The 14,681-nt window shown below is 36.8% G+C and overlaps 2 protein-coding genes across 3 annotated transcripts; one reads left to right on the forward strand and one right to left on the reverse strand.

Annotated features, from left to right (window-relative positions):
- Nucleotides 1-580: 580 nt before the first annotated feature.
- On the reverse strand, nucleotides 581-11,995 carry LOC124161891 (calumenin-B-like). Of its 2 annotated transcripts, none has more exons than XM_046538148.1 (7): nucleotides 11,886-11,995; nucleotides 11,499-11,631; nucleotides 11,296-11,423; nucleotides 9,713-9,906; nucleotides 6,493-6,714; nucleotides 4,499-4,614; nucleotides 581-2,772 (listed from the first exon to the last, which is right to left on the reverse strand). In XM_046538148.1, the coding sequence occupies exons 2-7, from the start codon at nucleotides 11,610-11,612 to the stop codon at nucleotides 2,584-2,586; spliced, it is 963 nt and encodes a 320-aa protein (XP_046394104.1). In that variant the 5' UTR covers nucleotides 11,613-11,631; nucleotides 11,886-11,995; the 3' UTR covers nucleotides 581-2,583. The 2 variants fall into 2 exon arrangements, with proteins under 2 accessions (XP_046394104.1, XP_046394103.1); XM_046538147.1 differs by having other exon boundaries at nucleotides 6,493-6,735; nucleotides 11,886-11,994.
- Nucleotides 11,996-12,091: 96 nt separating this feature from the next.
- Nucleotides 12,092-14,280, forward strand: LOC124161892 (60S ribosomal protein L21). Its single transcript, XM_046538149.1, has 5 exons — nucleotides 12,092-12,197; nucleotides 12,468-12,607; nucleotides 12,689-12,822; nucleotides 12,917-13,046; nucleotides 14,152-14,280. The coding sequence occupies exons 2-5, from the start codon at nucleotides 12,479-12,481 to the stop codon at nucleotides 14,236-14,238; spliced, it is 480 nt and encodes a 159-aa protein (XP_046394105.1). The 5' UTR covers nucleotides 12,092-12,197; nucleotides 12,468-12,478; the 3' UTR covers nucleotides 14,239-14,280.
- The last annotated feature ends 401 nt before the right edge of the window (nucleotides 14,281-14,681 follow it).

The raw sequence follows: 14,681 nt of genomic DNA on the forward strand, positions 1-14,681 counted from the left end.
CTTCCAAATGGCTGGAAATTAACATGCACACTAGGGTGTACAGTCCAACGAGATCACAATGCATCATAACATGAAGAACAATGTTCTTTAACAGTACGAAAGATCCACGGAGAAAAGATCATTCGCCTTGACCGGGATTCGAACCCGGATCCCCCGATTTCCGGTCGAGTGCTTTAGCCAGTTAAGCTACCGAGGCGTCATTCTTCCCTGTGGATATTTTCGGACACTACCGGACAAGATCCACATGGAAGATATCCACAGGGAAGAATGACGCCTCAGTAGCTTAACTGGCTAAAGCACTCGACCGGAAATCAGGGGATCCGGGTTCGAATCCCGGTCAAGGCGAATGATTTTTTCTGTGGATCTTTCGCACGATTGTGCATTGCAGGTGACTCCCCTAAAAATTATCTCCGCAGCTAGTCCCGGTATACTTTAAACTCTTTAACAGTATTTCTTTTGTCAGGGTTCAGAACGAAGATCCCGGAGAGCAGTTGAGAAGGTCAATTTAAATTGGCTAGTTTCACCTGAAAAATCACCGGTATTCCTTAATTAATACAGGAAATTGATACTAGTGTTCATATAATTGTTAGAAAGTGTACTTTATTAACTTTTGGTAAACTTCTTCCACTAACTGGTTGAAGCATGGTACAAGTAATTTGAAAATAAGATATCCATTAGGGAATAATAAAAATATTTTTGTGACGAATAGATACCAATTATAACTCAAATTACATTTCAAACTTATCAGCCTTTACTTCTTTCATCAATTTCATTTGCTTTGTAATATACAAAAGATATTCATAACTAGCATAGAATCACCTGAAAAGCACACCTTACTCAGCCTTACAATAATATTGCTCATACTAAAGATCAGTTGTGAGATAATACATGATTGTAGTCCACAAGCTATCGGGTAAAAATATGCTTAAGTTGGGGACTTTTCGGTTTCTAAATATAAAATAATACCAGAAAATATGAAACATCAGATCAATCCATACCAAATGAACAGGTTATGAATTGCTACGTAGCACACACATCAAATATAACAAGGAATGAGTATCCTTACTCATTGAAAAAATTATGAGCAAGAGTTTATGAAAGTGAATTTGCATTCAATGACATGAAGAAGCCAGGAGGATGTAATTATTGAGGGCAGACACAGACATCAGTGTGACCACATCGCAAAGGTCTCAACTTCTCAATAAATAATACATAATACTTTGGCAAAGACTGTTCCACGTAGTACCCAAACAGTTAACCTACATGCATAACAAGCATTCATTACTGACTCGGAGGTAAATACCATGCTTTCTGATGCTCTTTCACAGTTAAAACAGTTGCAGTCATATTAACAGAGGTTCATCTCATTAAGTAACAGACACATCATCCTGAATATAAGCACATTAGACATGCAGAATAAACAGTTTATGTAACATTGATTGATTTTAAGATTGGACAATTTTTGGAAGACTGGACTAGTGAAAAAAAACAACTGAATTATTTGGTACCATGTCCAGAAAGCTAAAAGGCAGGTAAGGTGGCCACCACATATCTTAGAATCAGATTTATATTGGGTGAATTGAGATTCTTTCTCCATTTGCATCTGCATCACAGTATTTCTGGAAGCTGCATTGATATGAAAGTTTCCTATGATGAGAGACTATCATACTAAACTAAATAACGAATGTGCCTCATTAAACAATAGTTATCAACAATGTGATAACCTATTACATTCACAGACAAAAACTGCAGAAAAATAGTAGCATTCATTGACTATGACTATATTTCAAAATTGGGTCTTTTTTGTGCTCCCAATAAGTCTTCCAATAAAATGAAGACTATCTACAACTTTTGCCTTTAAAACTTGTATCGAGTAGAGGGGATTCAAAAAAATATAATAACCTAATAAAGCACAAAATTTGGTCAAAAAGGCCCAATCCTTTTTAGGAACTAATTTTCTAAAACATAAAAAAGGAAAATAATTTTTCCAATAAAAAATTATGCAACATTGTCATGGCCTTTGCCAAACAAACAAATGTTCAAAGTAAGTAAAACTTCAAGTACATACCAAAAATAGCACCACAATGGAAAATTATGCAATTTTTGTTAAGTATAAATATTGCATTGAATAATGTTCACTTTGGTTAATTCAATACCAGAAATTCAATGGCGTTATGGAATATTTTGATGAATATTAAAACATTTATGCATGAGTAGTTAGGAATAAATTAACTGCCTATTAATCTATAGTCCATTTTGAAATTGCAAAACTTCTGCAACTAAATGATATTATGAGTGAGCACAAACAACTGAGACCACTAGGACTACACAAAACAAGGATACATAAATGGCTACTAAGTACTACAGGTTACTAATGAAGTAACTAAACCAGGAGTAAATACTCAGTAAGGCGTCAGCAGTTGATTTTACTCAAATTGCCAAGGGAGCACGATCAGTTTATCAATTAATTCAAAAATCCTGGATCATGGAACTTGATAGCTCCTTCATCCTCAAGCTAGCCAAAATGCTAGCATATTATATTGTGCACACATTTCATGGGCCATAACGGGACTGATCAGCACTTCAGAACTCATCATGCCTTGACAATGCTTCCCCGAAATCAGTAGCCTGAGACCCAACAAATAAGTCATATTTGTTCAGTATTTCATCTTTTGTAAGTTTTTGATCCCCATCAGAATCTGACTCATAAATCAAGTGACGAGCCTCAGCTTCCGCATGATCAAAGTCAGGAGGGATGATCCAGTTCTTGACCTGGGAAAAAAAAAGAATGGGACACATGAGAAAATGGTTTCATATCAAATGAATTACATGAGATACAAAACTGATCTCTGCATTTCTTCAGGGTTTTCTTCCATTGTGGACGACAGTTTCGCTGGCTATCCTGGTCGAAGATGTCGGCTGTTGGTTTCTGCCTCGCTTACAAACTGTAGGCTGGATTTGAGCTGCACTGTGATTGGCTGTCTGACTGGTTGCTTCTCTCTGATTGGCTCTCTCTTTGATCACTCTCTTCCAGGTGCTGTGAAGGAAGTATCCATTTTCTCTATTGAAATTCAAAGGTGTTTTTATTTTTTTTCACCTTTGAATTTCAATAGAGAAGATGGATACTTCCTTCACAGCGCCTGGAAAAGAGTGATCAAAGAGAGAGCCAATCAGTGAGAAGCACCCAGTCAGACAGCCAATCACAGGGCAGCTCCCATCCAGCCTACAGCATGTAAGCGAGGCAGAAACCAACAGCCGACACCTTCGACCTGAAGACGCTGGCAGGATAGCCAGCGAAATTGTTGTCCACAAACATGCTGATGCTGAAGAAAACCCTGAAGAAATGCAGAGATCAAACCATCGCCGCGGAAACCTACTTTCTTACGAGATACAAAATTATTCGTCATGGAGTAAAATTTTATACTAAAGGATAAAAAAAACTAAAAGGATAATCCCCCACATTAAATTAAGCACAATGTGGTCATTAGAGATAACTTTGTACTAGATTGTGAAAAGATCTTTTACTTTGCTGTAAAGGCAAACTGTGAGGTTTAAGCACCTGGGATCTCAAATAGAACATACATATTCTATGAATTTTTCAGACTACTAACACGAGCCCACACAGTTTACTCTAAAAGTGCCTTTTTTTATTCATCGTAAAAACTACATAATAATTTGGCATAGTGAGATATACTTCCATTTACTCTTGATTCACTTCTGAATTTTAATATGAAATATGTATTTAACTAAAAATTCAAATTGAAAAGTGAGCTGGTGTACGGTTTAATTATTTACAAGGTGTAATATTATATTCTTAAGTTATTGGTATGACAACAAACACTCCCTTAGCAAGACTTTTCCAATGAACCCAAAACTCTAAGACAAAGTTGACTCATAGTTTTCCATGGTGTTAATTTGCACATATTCTCACCGCTTCTGGGTTCCACCGCATTGAAATTTGAGACAACAGTTTCTATCCCCGGAAATACTACCAAGACTATTAAAGGAAATAAAAGCAATAACCAATTAACTGAATAACATGAACAGAGAGACCATATCCCAACTTCAAGGATAATGGGAGAGAGCTCTACTGGAAAGAAGACAATCAACTAATCAATTTTGCTTTTAGATTTTTGCAGTGATTATAAACCATTTTTGGGTGTACTGCTTCACAGAATGACCTTGAAGTGCTCTATCATTTATTCCTCCTATTGGGAATGCCATCAGGAGACTACAGCAATAGGAAAGAAATGTTAATCATTTTACATTCACTATATGCAGCAGTACACCCAAAAATGGCTCATACTAATGCATTAATCAATCATCTTCTACTACGAAAAATTGGTACCAAAAGTGTCGCACATAATTTGTTTGAAAAACCATAACCGCAACTTGAACTGAAGACGCAGGTAAGAAAACCAGTGAAACAGTTGTCACAAAATAAATTTCGATGCAGTGAAAAATTGAATCATGAAGACATCATATATCACTCATTTACCTCTTCCTTGTCCATAACGCCATCTCCATTCTTATCGCGGAACTTGGAAAACTGCTCACGTTCACTCTTCACCCATTCAGGCTCTGTGTCACCCTCACTGCCTCTGTACATGTCCCCTGAAAGTATTTATAAGGAGAAAGGTGATTACCCTGTAGTCCGTTTTGCCACCTGTGGCAAGGTGGATAAAACTATCAGCATGAAACTTTAGCAAACACAAGTACAGTCATTTCCAAAAGTTTTAGGACATGGTTTGTGGCACCACCTCTGCTCTTTATGAAATTCAGTTTCCATTATACCTTTTGTTTGAGTAATACAAAAAAATGGAATACGTTCTCATTGAAATTAATAATAAGGCCATTAAACCAGAGGGAATTGTGCAGAAAAAAGAATATAATACTGATGCTCATATGATATTAAGGAGGGCATTCTAAGAGGATTTTTAAAAGTGAACTCTTCTTAGTACTTTTGCTGTGCGGTCAACTAAACGAACTTTAGCGTGTGGATAAATTGCACTTACGGTGCCTACCATGCTTAAAAAACTTAAATAATGTCAGAAATGTGCCACGTTTGGACACATTCTTTTATTTATTCAGCACATAATATGTACTAATCTTGAAATTCTATGGATGAAAGCAGGGTTGATTGATTTAAATCACTTTGATTTAAATCACGATTTTCATCACTTGATTTTTATTTTAAAAAATCAGGTGATTTAAATCATAATTTGATCCATATGTTTGATTTTTAAAGAGTCAAGAAAAGGAAGCTGTAAGTGTATAATTTTGATTTTTATTTCTTAATTAATACAATGAATCGACAGTTATCAGCACAATGGTGGCTCTTAAATAGAAATGATAATGTAGGAATGCATGTAACATGAAAATTTAAAAAAATGGCTTTGGTTAGAATACGTACTAGTGTATCCGTTGAAAAAAAATTGGTTTCTGATTTAACTTCTAAGCGTAGGCACCATACAAAGTTGCAATTAGAGAATTTTTCTAAACTTCATATGCTTTAGAACCGCATAATATAGCACATTTGATACTTCCAATGGCAATTTTATATTATGCTGGTGTAATTTTTAATTTGATACCATTGGCATTTCCATAGTTCTCTCTCCCCTGATTGACTAAATGTTGTATTAAGTTTAGAGTATGTTGCCTCTTATTGTTTCTGCAAACGATCATTCTCCAATATGCTGCCCAAATAGTTAGTTTTGCAAATAACTGAATTTTTGATGAATGGAGAATCATAAAAATCTCATTTAAATCAATAAAATCCGATTTAAATAAAAAAAATCAACAAAAATGATTTTTTTGAAAAATATCATGACTTTTACCAACCCTGGATGAAAGACAGTAATCGTGGAAAGTTACTGTTTGTCACTCAAGAGCACAGGAGGTGACTAGGTCTTGTGAAAAGAGTTCCCCAGGGGGGAAGAAGGGGAGGAGAAAGAGGCTCCTTGAAAGAAACCACTTCTGATTGTTCTCAGGCAACTTGAGCCTCGAACTCAATGCCACTGAATCTTTCTCAAGCACAGGAGCTCTGAGCTCTTTCCCTTACAACTCCCTATTTCATTTCCATTCATAATTTTTTTATCAACCAACTATTTCCTCGCTTAAAACGCTTACATAATGTCAGAAATACTTAGTGTTTGCTCTGGTTTGTTAGTGAATAATTTTATTTCCATTCACACATACTAATGGGTCTGTCAATCTCCCCAGCAAAGAAATTCTGTTGACTTTACGCATCCTTAGGCAAAAGAATGCCAGAAATCCTATTCCTTTGCTGTTATACACCATAAAAACCTAGAAGTTAGTGTGATCCATTCTTGCAATTACCTGGTATTGCATTGGAAATGGTTAAAATAATGAAACCACTCCCATTTAGATCACATACTCGAAAAAGTTAAAGGTGAAATGACAGACCTAGACTCAGAGAGAGTAAAGAAATATATGTATAAGTCACTTACTATATACACAATTATCACTCACCAATGTATTCTTCCAGGGACACTTTGCCATCTTTATCTTTGTCAATGTCTTCCATCGTTTCCAGGACAACAATGTCCCTCATATGGCCCATTTCTTCAGGATGTAGAAATGCCATAAATTCTTTTCTGGTCAGAGCATCGTCCCCGTCTTCATCTGCCACACTCCAACGCCTTCGATCCCTCTGCAGCATGTCTCGGTACGATGGACCTTCATCACTCCTATCTAAATCATTGGCATCCGCATCTGCATGAGTTTATATGGCGAACAAATCATCACCATGGATTAGTAAAGAGGAAGCTTTGTGGCATGCTGTGTTAACTTTGCAGTGAATGAGAAGAGAGACAATTCAAAGATACAGTTCAGGACCTAAGACTTAGGGCAATCTCTCCCACACATCTCAACCTGAAGCCACTAGCAGTATATTGTGGTCAAAAAGTTTGAATGGTGTACTGTGTGAATATAGCATATCATTTGATGCCTAATAATCAGACTTCAGAGAATAATAAGGATAAAAAGCAGGAATGAAACAATATCAATTTGAAGTATCAACTGATATTTATGGTACCACTACCATCATAGTATTAGTGGGTATATATTGAGTATTTTAAACCAATATCAAACATTTCATTTTCAGCTTCTTGCTGCCAACACTTGCAATCAAGATCTAAGAATTATCTCAGTTGTGAAGCAACAAATTCAATCACTAGAATGCTCTGGTCTTGAAATCTACATAAGACTTTCCCTCTACCTATGAAAGTGTGTGATTGTTTCAATCCTCAAATTAAATGTTGTTGTAGCATTCAAATCATTGCACGCTACCGCCAAAAGGCAGCACAGCCTGGAGGGAGATAGGTGGAGGACTCTTGGCACCGGTAACGGGACCCCAGGGATTTGGCGCCCTTATGCGAGAGTAGCGTCCCGGAGCCCACGGGAGTTAGACCTGCCAGCCATAGCTCAAACCTGTGACTGAATCCAAGGCCATCGCAATTCGCCTATTTACTGAGTGAGACACACTTGTATTCATGCCTCAATAAAGGGATACATTGTTCTAGTTACATAGGGCATAGTTATTTCGCACCAGATAACCCTTAAAAACCCGAAAGTTGTGATAACCACATATGAAAGAAATTGGAGGGAGGTGAATTAACTTAATGTTAAATGCTTTTATGTGAAAAACAATCTTCCCCAATCAGCCATTCCCTTGTAATTTTAAAGCAAGAAAACACTGAGGTTGCCCCCCACTACTCGTGAGTAGGTTAAATCATTAATGATCTGGTCCATTTATTCGCTTGGGGAGAACCTTCACCAAGGAAAGGAATTATGTATACGAAAGAGTGTGAACTACAATACACCACACAAGGCCAATTCACTATGCCAAGGAGTAACTGAGACGCTTTGACCCTCTTAGTATGAGTTTGAGAGGTCATCAAAATATAATCATAAGGGTCAATACTTTGTGCCTAAGTCCAGATAAGGCAACAGATCAAAAATTGAAAAGATAAGGGTACCATTACTTTGCATACTCTATAAAAATTGGCAATGAAATAAAATTGGTGAAAGAGCTTATTAGCACTCTAATGCAAGAGTAACTGACAATTATAATTATTGGATAGAATTATTATAATGAATTATTTCATATCACATTGTTCCTCCCTACAGAACTGAATCCATTGCCTTCTATTATATAACCCCTAATAGCCGTTTCAAGCAATATCTTTTGATTAAGCAGTTTTATACTTTTAATATTGCCGTTTCAGCTAGCACCCAAAGTTATTGAGACTAATTAGGAGCATAAATCAAAATACAGCTGTAAACAACCAATAATTCCTAATTTAAAAAAAATCTGGACATGTTTCATGGACCAGTTGATTTTCCCAATTTTTCCTGAATTCCAAGGAATTTTATAAAAAGGAATTGGTATGGTATTTGGAGGAGGCAATAGAAAACTGAGGTCAGTTGTTCTATGAAGGAAGGGTGGAGAGAAACCCGGTGCCAGCATTAGCCTGCTCTTAATGAAAGGCACCATGAGACCCATCAGATGGGCAGAGTGCTGTTTTTAAGAGCCCTCCACAAAGCATTCGAGTATGGATCAAGCAACCTCCGAAAAATCCCCACCACTACTGGGATTTGAACCTAGATCCACAGGGTGGGAAGCCAATACACTAGCCAACCCAATCCCCAAGGGATATCTGGCTGGTAAAAGACATGTGATATGCACAGTGGCTGTATGACGAGGGGCCCAGAAAAACATAAAATAAAGAAAATTTAAGTATGTACCATAGTCTGAATTAGTTCAATGAATGAATCATTCTCGCAAGCCCTCCTGATTATTTCTGATTGCATTATGATTCAAACATGTTCAATTATGAGATAAAATATGATTAGCCTTATTTAAAATGAATTACCCCAACCACACATTGATCTTGCCTCCCCATTTCTATTGTCAATCCACACAAGGGATACAGAAAGCAACCTGAAGAGATAAAATTGAAAATCCTGCCAGGCATGATAGCTCCTTGGTATGGTATTTGGAGGAGGCGACCGACAGCTGTGGTCATTTGCGCCATGAGGGAAGGGTAGGTAAGGAAGGGTGGAGAGAAACCTGGCATCGGCATTAGCCTGCTCTTTACGAAAGGCGCCAAGGGGACCACGGCTTAATGTCCCATCCGACGGACTGAGTGTTGCGCTTGAAATATCCTCCACACAACATTCAAGCAGGGATCAGGCAGTCTCTGAAAATTCTCTGCCGCTGCCGGGATTTGAACCCGGGCCCTCCGGGTGGGAAGCCAACACTGTAGCAACCACACCAACCCGATCCCCATGATGATAGCTTCTTGCCACAGAGATTACGCTCTGGGTGGTGGCCAAACTAATATTTAGAGATGCACTCGGTAGTTCATCCAGGATGAATATAAAAAGATCAGAGGAGTCCATGTCGTCCCAAAATAAAGATCTACATAAGGCAATGCATCGGCATTTTTACTGTGTCCTGATGAACAGAAAGTCACAAGCAGTTCCCCATATACAAGTGGCATATTTACCACTGCACATGCAAAACATGGATAGAAGCCATTAAGCACTAAATAGTTGACATTTAAGCTTGAATAACATGGCATGCACGTACATAAGCATTAAAAATTACAACTAACCTAGGTATTTCTATCACTTAGCATGTTCTGATAATAAATTAAGCTGATGATTCAAATAGTGAAACACTTACCATCCATAAAACTATATAGTAATTTCCTATATTCTTCCCAAGTGATCTTCTCCTTTAATTCAGGATTATACGACTTCCACTGCCTGTCCACATCATCAAGAAGATACCTGCTTTGGGTGTACCTGATCCATTCCTTTAATTCATCTTGGGACACAAATCCATCTTTATTCTTGTCTATTTTATCAACAATAATACTGAAAATTAAACAAGAAATTTTCACATGACAATCTATTGGTTTCAACACCAATTTCACCTGATTTTATTTTTAAATGGTATTCAAGCCATAGGTTGAGCAATTCAACTATTTACGCAGTACGTTAGAGGAAAACGGATACAGTAGTAAGGACATAAGGAAGAGAATCGCATTAGCGAAGGAGGCATTCATGAACAGGAAGGAGCTTCTGAGAGGATCGTTGTGTAAGATTTTAAAGAAAAGGTTAGTGAAGAGTTTGATCTGGAGTGTAGCTCTCTACGGTGCGGAAACGTGGACACTGAGGAAAGAAGACGAGAGAAGATTGGAGGCATTGGAGATGTGGGTATTGAGAAGAATGGAGAGGGTGAAATGGACAGAGAGGAAAAGGAATGACGAAGTGCTGGATATGGTTGGCGAGGAGAGGCAGCTTTTAGATGAGATACGAAGGAGACAGAAGGTATGGATGGAGTTAGTGCTTAGCGGTGAGGGGATGTTGAAAATGGGGTAAGAGGGTAGAATGTTAGGGAAACGAGGGAGGGGAAGGAAAACAATAGGATTTTTAGACAGATTGAAAGAGAGTAGGCCTTACAGTGAATTAAAGAAGGTAGTGCTGGAAGGAAAGGGAGGCTCCCAGCTCACTTCTTGAATACTCCATGAAAACCTACCTTAATTGGTAGAATACTAATAATAATAATTCAAGCCATGGGTAAGGTAACATCGATAATAACATAGGTAATAGCTGATAATGATTTAGTTCCAATATTTATGCTGATTTTTCACATAATCAAGTTGGGAGATAACTTCTACAGTAGCAAGTTAAATTTTAAAACCACACCTACCATGACCAAAATGGATTTTTTTAAATGAACAAAAATGGTTAAAATGAGAAATTTCAATGAAATTTTCCACATGTTTTTAAAACAGATACAACTTGGACTAAAGGTTTTCCAAACTAATTTCTTAAAGGACTGACACAAGGGAAATCAGTTACATAAAATAGTTTGTAAGTAGCAAATTTTGATACAAATAATACATGAGGAACAAGCTGTATATTTATAACTACAATGTGTCAGTGTGCTTCATCCCTGTGAAAATTAAACTATAAAGAGAAGAATGAATCCAACACCAACACACCACACTTAAGATGGGATGAGCAAATTAACAGGCTCAGATGGGAAGCATGATTTTTCAAGATGTTCGGCAAAGGCCGAGTTCAAACAGACAGGTCAAAGGAGCACGTACTGGTTAAGAAAATGAAATTGGGGAAAGGCAGCCTTTGCAAGCACACTAATCAGTCATAATAAATTATGTAGTCAATGCTTCACCGCCTAAGTGAAATTCTAAGACACAAACGGATTTAAATCTCAAATTCATCCACAGATATACTTACCCTAGTCTCTTCTTGCTCTCCTCTGGGGTCAGCTGGTCGAAAGTCTTGGCCTCCTCTCCAAGAAAAGCCTCATGATCATACTGTGGGTTGTGCTCCTCATTAACAAAGTGCTCTTGATCACTTAGCTCCTAAAGACGAGATTATTATGTTACAGTGATTTCATATGCGATGAAATGAAAATCAGATAAGGCAAAAAATTTTACCCTATCAATAGTTCTTTCCTTCTTCCCTTCCTTATCTTCAGGTTTAGGAATTGCTAAACTGATGCTAATGGCAAATATATACACCAAAAATAAATAAAAACTTCCAGATCTCATCTTGCTCTGCTAAGATATCCTGCAAATAACGGAGATTTAAACGATATAGCAAAGATTGAATTGTACGTATCTATGTAATCACAAGCAGCAGTATAAAGATTGGTGGCAGGAATATTAGTATTCATAAACGAGTCGGGGGCGTGAAGGTACAAAACCTCAACCATAAAAGGCATCATAAAACTTGAAAGAAAATATTAAAATACATTCATAAAATTAAAACTAGTCGTAGCCTCCAAAACGTTAGATACACCTGACGAATATTTGTGAACTTACAATGTTTAGATAGATCACAGCGCCAGGAAATATTCTCTAACTTACAGAAGTCATAACTTGAAAGATAACCGTTTGTCAATTGTTTCCTTCCAACTCATCCATGTACAAATGTGGTCAAATAAATAAACTTGGAATTTTATAAAGACAATTAATGTTCTAAATAATTCTTTTAATATGGTTTTAAGATTTAAAAAATCTTAATTATTACATCAAAATTAATGTTTGCGAAATAAAAATATTTGAGCTTTTCTTTGACCTACAGCCGCTCATCCATTTCCGTTTCCCTCTATCCGGTGTGTGATAAACGGTGTGGTAAGTTCGTTATGTTATTATTGTTCATAGTGAAGTATTTTGTCATTATATTGTGTATAAATATGTGCGTATTTGTATCATTTTCCTCAAATTTCGCATGGTTATGTCCTTGTTGAATTCTCCGTCCTATTTTAATATCATTAGAGTAATACAATTGAGTTAGGGCCACGTGTGTCAACTTCGTTTAGTGTGCAATCAACCTTAAGGTTCGTTAGTTTTATTATTTAATTGTGTTGGTTGTACCTTCATCTAAACTTCAATTTTTTTCAGGGTTTGTCAAAATGACCAACTCCAAAGGTTATCGTCGGGGAACCAGGGATCTTTTTTCTCGTAAATTCCGTAACCATGGGACTATTCCCCTTTCCACCTACCTTAAAGTATACAAAGTAGGGGACATCGTTGATATTAAGGTAAGATACCTGTAAATGCATTTATTACATCTAGGAATAGGAAAAAAAGTGCCGGTATTGACTTGAGATTATTGCTTGTAGGGAAATGGTGCAGTTCAAAAGGGAATGCCGTACAAATTCTACCACGGAAAAACTGGCCGCGTTTACAACGTTACTCCTCATGCACTAGGGGTCATTGTGAATAAGAGAGTTCGGGGAAACGTCATTCCCAAGAGGTGAGCGTTTGTGTTAATTGGTAGAGGGATGTTTTCGCAATTTTCCACCTACATAGATTATGACTTTCAATGCGTATTTTTCTTTATTTTCCAGGATCAACATTCGTGTGGAGCATGTCAATCACTCTAAATGCCGAGAAGACTTCATGAAGCGTGTGAAAGAGAATGAGAGGCTTAGGAAAGTTTCCCAGGATACTGGAAAGAAAGTATCTCTTAAACGACAGGTAATATAGCATTCTTTGTGGTATCCAGATGCCATGTATCTGGTTTGACTTGTAATGGAGCGGCATATCCTTAATTTGGGAAGCGATCTTTATTAATTGAATGATATGCGTTGTTAATTTTTACTGAGTTGCATCTTGTTCAATTATGATTCAATGTTGCTATAAGCCACGTTTAAAGTGGACGCTAACATGTACAGCAATTGCTTGTTACGATTTAATTCTTTTACCGTAATCGCATCGGTTGGCATTGAGGCAAAGTTATGTTATCAGCTGGTAAGATATCCGAGTGAATTTAATGGCAATTGTTTCGATATTTTTGTGTCCACGATATTTCCTTTCATCGGGTAAGGTGTAGATTTAGTTCCTCATGCGTTATTTAAATGTAATTATGTTACTACAAATTTCACAGCTGAACTTTCTATAAGCAGTTGATTTACGAGGAAATTTCCCTCACATTTTGCTGGTGGGATTATGCTTGCTTCAGTGAATGTTATCTAGTGATAAGGGGGTAACATATGTATGAAACATATGTATGTGGTGTGTTCAAGCATATATACATTTGGGCAATTAACGATGGGATTTTTTGCCAAGAGTAAATGTGATGATTGCTTGGACCCCTACCCATGTTCTGTGGTTATTTCTCATTATTTACGCAGTGGTATTTTTTGCTCGTATTCAGTTTTGTATTTGTAGTACTAATTGTGGGTTGACTTCCTAGCATTTGACACATCTTGTGGAGCATAGTGAACTTCCTTCTGTTTTCTACTACATAAATAATTCATGCATTTTTCAATTTTCTAATCAACATCTCTTGGTTGGAAAAAAATTCTGTTGAAGTTCTCTTTTACAAAAGTTTTTTGTGTGAAGTAACGAAGTCAGTAATATATATATTTTTTCACTGGTTTTCTCTCAGTATTGGATTATTGTGCCTTCAATATTTTCAGAAGGGAAGTCTCTTAATTGATATGTAGAAGATAGTTGTAATTTTTTTTATGTTATGTATAAATTTAATTATGGAAAGTACTTCCCTGGGTGATGAAAATACCTGTGTGCAGTATAAACGTGATGAACTGGTGGCCTAAAGTACTTTTTTCTTCTTTTGCAGCCTCGGGAGCCACGAAAAGCACACATCGTCAAAGGCCAGGATGAGCCCATTATGTTAGCTCCAATTCCATACGAGTTTATTGCTTAAATCTGTATTAAATCATTTCGAATTAAATAAATTCAAAGCCCATTTGATTTTACAGTCATTGAATTTCTTTGTGTACCAAATCGATACCATCCATTCAGTCATGTATTGGAGATTTTTAAGATAATAATGACAGAAGTTGCTTTGTAAACAGGTTGCACACTTAATGAGATCTTGTAAGTTTAATAGCCTGTGTTAATGTTAATTTTCAGAAAGCAGAGTTAGCTAGCTGTTTGTTCCTGAAAATAGCTGCCTTAGATACAGTGACAAAAAAATATTTGATTAAATGCTTTAATTTCAAGGCAAATGAGTGCTACTGATTATAGTCTAATTGGCATTGTGGTTGTGCTAGATTCTTTAAAAATAATGGATAACTTAATTAGCAACTGGTTCTGTGGAGGAAATGTGGGGAGGACCTATGTGAATGTTGCACTACATACTTTCCT

The sequence above is a fragment of the Ischnura elegans genome, chromosome 7 (assembly GCF_921293095.1).
Source record: "Ischnura elegans chromosome 7, ioIscEleg1.1, whole genome shotgun sequence".
Taxonomy (NCBI): Eukaryota; Metazoa; Arthropoda; class Insecta; order Odonata; family Coenagrionidae; genus Ischnura; species Ischnura elegans.